The sequence below is a fragment of the Nanorana parkeri genome, unplaced genomic scaffold (genome assembly GCF_000935625.1).
Source record: "Nanorana parkeri isolate BGI_ZX_2015 unplaced genomic scaffold, ASM93562v1 scaffold101, whole genome shotgun sequence".
Taxonomy (NCBI): domain Eukaryota; kingdom Metazoa; phylum Chordata; class Amphibia; order Anura; family Dicroglossidae; genus Nanorana; species Nanorana parkeri.
In genome coordinates this window covers 1,335,420-1,340,179 of record NW_017306369.1, presented here as the reverse complement: position 1 = coordinate 1,340,179, position 4,760 = coordinate 1,335,420, and the positions used below count along the sequence as shown (strand labels likewise).

At 42.4% G+C, this 4,760-nt stretch overlaps 1 protein-coding gene across 1 annotated transcript in view; it reads left to right on the top strand.

The window, feature by feature from the left end:
• ACSS3 (acyl-CoA synthetase short-chain family member 3) overlaps positions 1-4,509 on the top strand; it is a 100,779-nt gene extending 96,270 nt beyond the window's left edge. Inside the window, exons 14-17 of the mRNA XM_018552914.1 lie at positions 661-783; positions 2,014-2,113; positions 2,499-2,674; positions 4,392-4,509. Coding sequence (XP_018408416.1) covers positions 661-783; positions 2,014-2,113; positions 2,499-2,674; positions 4,392-4,460 — 468 coding nt within the window. The 3' untranslated portion in view covers positions 4,461-4,509. The remainder of the gene's footprint in view (positions 1-660; positions 784-2,013; positions 2,114-2,498; positions 2,675-4,391) is intronic.
• The last annotated feature ends 251 nt before the right edge of the window (positions 4,510-4,760 follow it).

The following is a 4,760-nucleotide window of genomic DNA, read 5'->3' as shown; positions in this document are numbered from 1 at the left end:
TGTCACTGGCGGCTGTGAGGAGGAACGCTCCGTTCCTTCTCACAGCTACTGCTGAGTTGGTGACAACCAGCAGCTTCACAGGAGGTGGCTGGGCCCGTCATTGGCAGTGATAGAGGAGGCGGGGCCCGGCGATCAAGGGGGCGGGGCCCGGCGATCTAGGGGACGGGGCCCGGCGATAGAGGGGATGGGGCCCGGCGATCGAAAGGGTGAGGCCCAGTGACGGAGGAGTCGATCGTGGAGGAGAAGGAGGCGGGCAGAGGATCAGGGCTGACAGGTAAGAGGGCTTGACCGCCCACCTGAGACCCTGCAGAGTCCACCATGGAGCATCTATGGTGGGCTCTGCAGGGTCACCCTTAGGTGGGCTGTTTGGGTTATCAGGTGGGCGTAACTAGAAATCACAGGGCCCCATACAAAATTTTGCTATGGGGCCCTGTGATTTCTAGTTACGCCCCTGTTGACCAGGAATGATTTCTGCCCTGTCAGTGCACTGTAATTACAATAGGAATGCGCAATTAGGAGAGAGCAGCAGGGGAAAAGCTCATGGTGTAGGTTTCTGTGATCTCACTGGCATATGTATTCTTCATGTACAGTATGTGAATACTCCGGGGTGGATGTAAAATGGTTGATTTAATGTCTTGCTTGTATTATCTGTTTTGATAGGGATATTACGATACAATGGATGCAGGATATGTGGATGAAGATGGCTATGTATATGTCATGTCCCGGGTTGATGATGTCATCAATGTAGCAGGTCATAGGCTTTCTGCAGGAGCAATAGAAGAGGTAATGTCAAAGTACCATTAAATGTATCTGTTGGTGGTTCTTATGCAGGTTTTTGGTAGAAATTCTACAATGCAGGTTTTTGGTAGAAATTCTACAATACAATGTTTGTGCAATCTTGCCTGTTAGGCCAGGCCTGGCAAGGCAGGAAAGAGGGGGTCGAGCGAGCATCCCCCCTTCCTGCCATACCAGGCTCCATGCCCTCAGCACTGGGAGGGTGCTTTTCCAGGGTCGCCCCTGGAAAAGCACCTTGTCCCTGTGCCGGTGGAGACAAGGGCCTCTTCCCCACAAGGCCTGGGGCATTGGTTGTAGGAATGCGGGCAGAGGGGCTTACTCACATCAGGGTACCTCTTTAATAAAGGGGCACCCAGATGTGCCCCAGCCTTGTGAATGAGTAAGGGTTACTTGTACCCCTACCCCTTCACTAAAGTGTTAAAATAAATTTAAATAAAAAGTCCGGACCTTTATTAAAAAATCCTTTAAAATAAAAACAGAAGTCCTTTATTGTTTAAAAAAAAACGCTGATAACGACTCGACTAAATAAAAAAATAAAACAAGAAAAAACAAATAGAAATAATATTTTTTTTTAAAACAACGCCCGGCGACCTTTCGGCTTGTGACGAACTACCACCACAGAATGGCATTCAAAATATAACAATTGGGCGGTGCCAGCTAGCTAGCTCAGCCCAACTGTTTACATTTGTACGGCAGGTGAGCCATGATTGGGCAAAGTCATCATTACTTTGCCCAATCATGGCTCTTGAGTGCACTTCATTCTGCTTGTGTGAAGGGGAGGGGTAACTACCCACTGTGGAAACAATATATCTTCTGTATATCTTCCTACTACAAGCAATACATCACTTCCCTTTTACAGTGTCTCACTCCTCTCTATAGTATGTAGTAGTGCCCTAGGTTTCAATTGCACTCACATTGATACTTTCAACTGTTAACAAAGCATTTTATATTTATACAATTTAACCTAACTTTAGTAGTCAGTGTCTGTTTGTATACCAGAGAGGGTCTATTGGATTAAAAACAGTTTTTCTAAGGGTGTGAAACATCCACTATGCTCCTAGTAGGCAGAGATTGTGTGGCTTAGATCATGTGATGGAGCTTATGAGCAGCATATATTTATTTTCTTAATTTGTGATATCTGCAATATATGTGAAGTGATTTTTCTATTTGTTTTTTTATGATGGGCCCAGTTTATTTATTTTTCTTTTAACATTGCAGGCTGTGTTATTGCACAAGTCTGTGGTAGACTGTGCTGTGGTAGGCTTGGAGGATCCCTTGAAAGGACATGTTCCACTGGCACTTTGTGTGCTTCGAAATGGTAAGAAGTCCTTTCTCCTGACTGTACCATGTGTATTTTGTGTGTGTCATGCTAAAGTTTCATTTAATATACATATCCACTGCATAGTGCATGTGGGACAAGATCTATATAGAAGATTTGCAGAATGTGCTTGTTTCTGCAAAAAGAGAGCAGTTGTAACTACCAACCCACCTAAGCAATGGCTGAAGGTCTTCCGCTGTATTATTTTTCTGTTTGTGCCTCGGTCAACCAAATTGGAAATCATATGACGAGTAGTGTATAGGTATATTTAGACTACAAATTTGTTTTACAAATTGCTCAGCCAGTCAACTGAAATGTTATATTTGCCCCTTTTTTACTCTTGTTCAAAATAAACCATCAAATGGCTGTTTCTTAATTGTTTCAGGAGTGGACACTGCAGAAGAGAAACTGGCAGAAGAAATAGTGTTAATAGTCCGAGAACATATTGGGCCAGTAGCAGCTTTCCGGAAAGTGATCATTGTAAAGCTGCTACCTAAAACACGTTCTGGCAAGATCCCTCGCGCCACGTTGTCTTCGCTTGTAAATTGCAAGCCATACAAGGTAAACAGTTGGGGATATTGTGCAAATATGTGGTTGATGAGCAAAACAATAACTGCAGAATAGTCTAATGGTAAATGTGTTTCGCAAGTAAAGCATGCTGACAAATAGAAATCTTGATACAGTTCAACACCAAGTAGTTTACAAATGCAGGAACGGCCCACATTTGGCAATAGTGTTTCTAGGTTACAGATTGTGCACTTCCGTAACTACTAGTCCTCCATGGAAATAAAACCAGCCATGCAGACTAATTTATGATGACTGAAGCAAACCTTTTCCATTCAAACTACTTCTAGTAGTGCTATACTTTGACAAAACAAACTTAAGTAAAGTGCATCACTGCTTTCTACTGGCTAGAGATGATGCTTTTCAGTTAAAACTATGTCATAGACTTATTAATTGCATATATAATATTGTGTTGAATCTTAGGAAAATAAAAATTATGGCATCCGTGCAGGTAGAATATTAATTTTCAAGCCAGTTGACACCTTTTTATTACCTTTTTACTCCCACGTTATTTGACTGATTTTTGTTAGGAAATGCCACAGAATACCTTTTTCCCTTAGTAAAAGTGTTGCTTGCAGTGCTCTATGTAGGCAGAGCTGAGTAACAGGCAAACCCCTCACCATCCATGTCCTCAAACACAGGAGAAGCTGCCATTTCACCTCAGGGATGAGTTCTTAGGAGGCATGTGGGGTGTGAAAGCAGAATTGGGCACCATTCACTTTAAGAATTTTATAATGCTTTATTCCATGAACAACAAAACAGGGAAAGAGGGTTAGGGCTGCACACATCTAGGATAACACAGAACTCCAGACTTACCGAATGCTTGCCAGGTGCAATGGGCCTTTAAACCAAAAATGCGGTGACACTGTGTTAAAGATCCATAGCTGTCAGCAGACGTGTTTAAACTCTCCCCTGGGTGAGCCACCAGACTCCCTGCGAGGTCAAAGCCCATGCAGGCTTCTCCGGTACCTCCAGCAAACAAAGTTCCTGCCTGGCTCTCCATCCCAGGAATAATTCCTTACCCACACCTGACCACCAGCAGGCTTAAGCCTTGGTCAGATAGCTCACACATAACACACCCCTCCCAGGCAGGAGGCTTGGGGGAGAAAGAGGCTCTCACATGGTCCGACCCAGATATTTAATTCCTCTCCCAGCATGCACCACTGGCCATGAAACTGCTAGTGATTGGGTTGAGAGACATAGATATCCATACGATTCTATTATTGGTTGCTCTGCTCAGAGCAAGGTTACACCCAGCAGCAGGCAGATGCAATCAATAACAGAGTCCTTAGGGAAAACCGAATGAGTACAGACTATGTAATCAGCTAGACTGGATACAGTCCTAGCAAACTAATTTTAAGTAGTCACCTCGTTTAGGGCAAGGTGGCTACACTAAGATTGCAGAGAAGGGCAAGGGGGTGTGCTTGACTGGGTCTGCTACTGAGTGCAGTCATTCTAAGCCTGATGTTTGATGACTGCACAATCATATTTGTACACCCTACTCAGTTGCAGGAAAGTGAAGGTAAAGCTATAAATGATGGTTGAAAATATAATGTCTAAAAGACCAAAATCACAGAAATAGGAATCAGTTAAAGAAAAGAGAGTTTTAAAGCTGCAATCTGAAGCTCTATCTTTGTATTTTTTTCCTGATAACTGAATTCTACTCTAGAGTTTACATCTGATTTTTGTGTCTTCAATTTTGTTTCTTTTCTAGATTGGTTCAACTATTGAAGATCCAGATGTGTTTAAAGTTTTAGAAGATGTTGTAAAAGCAAAATTATAAATAGAGCAAGATATTAGTGTTTATATTGTAGAAAAACTTTATTTCCTTGTGTTTAACATCGTCTACCACAAGTGCTAGCGAAAATACAAATCAGGGAAAAGGTAACCGGGACAATATTTTTATGTGGTCATATTCCAAAATTCCATTTACAGCTACTTTTAGTTCTGACCCATTTTGTTAGGCTATATTTTCATATTAAACTTCTATTTTATATGTAAACATTTAGGTGTTGCTGCTGTTGGGTCAAGTTCTTACCAGACATTCTAGACAATTAATGTGTGTGCGAGAACTTCTACAGAA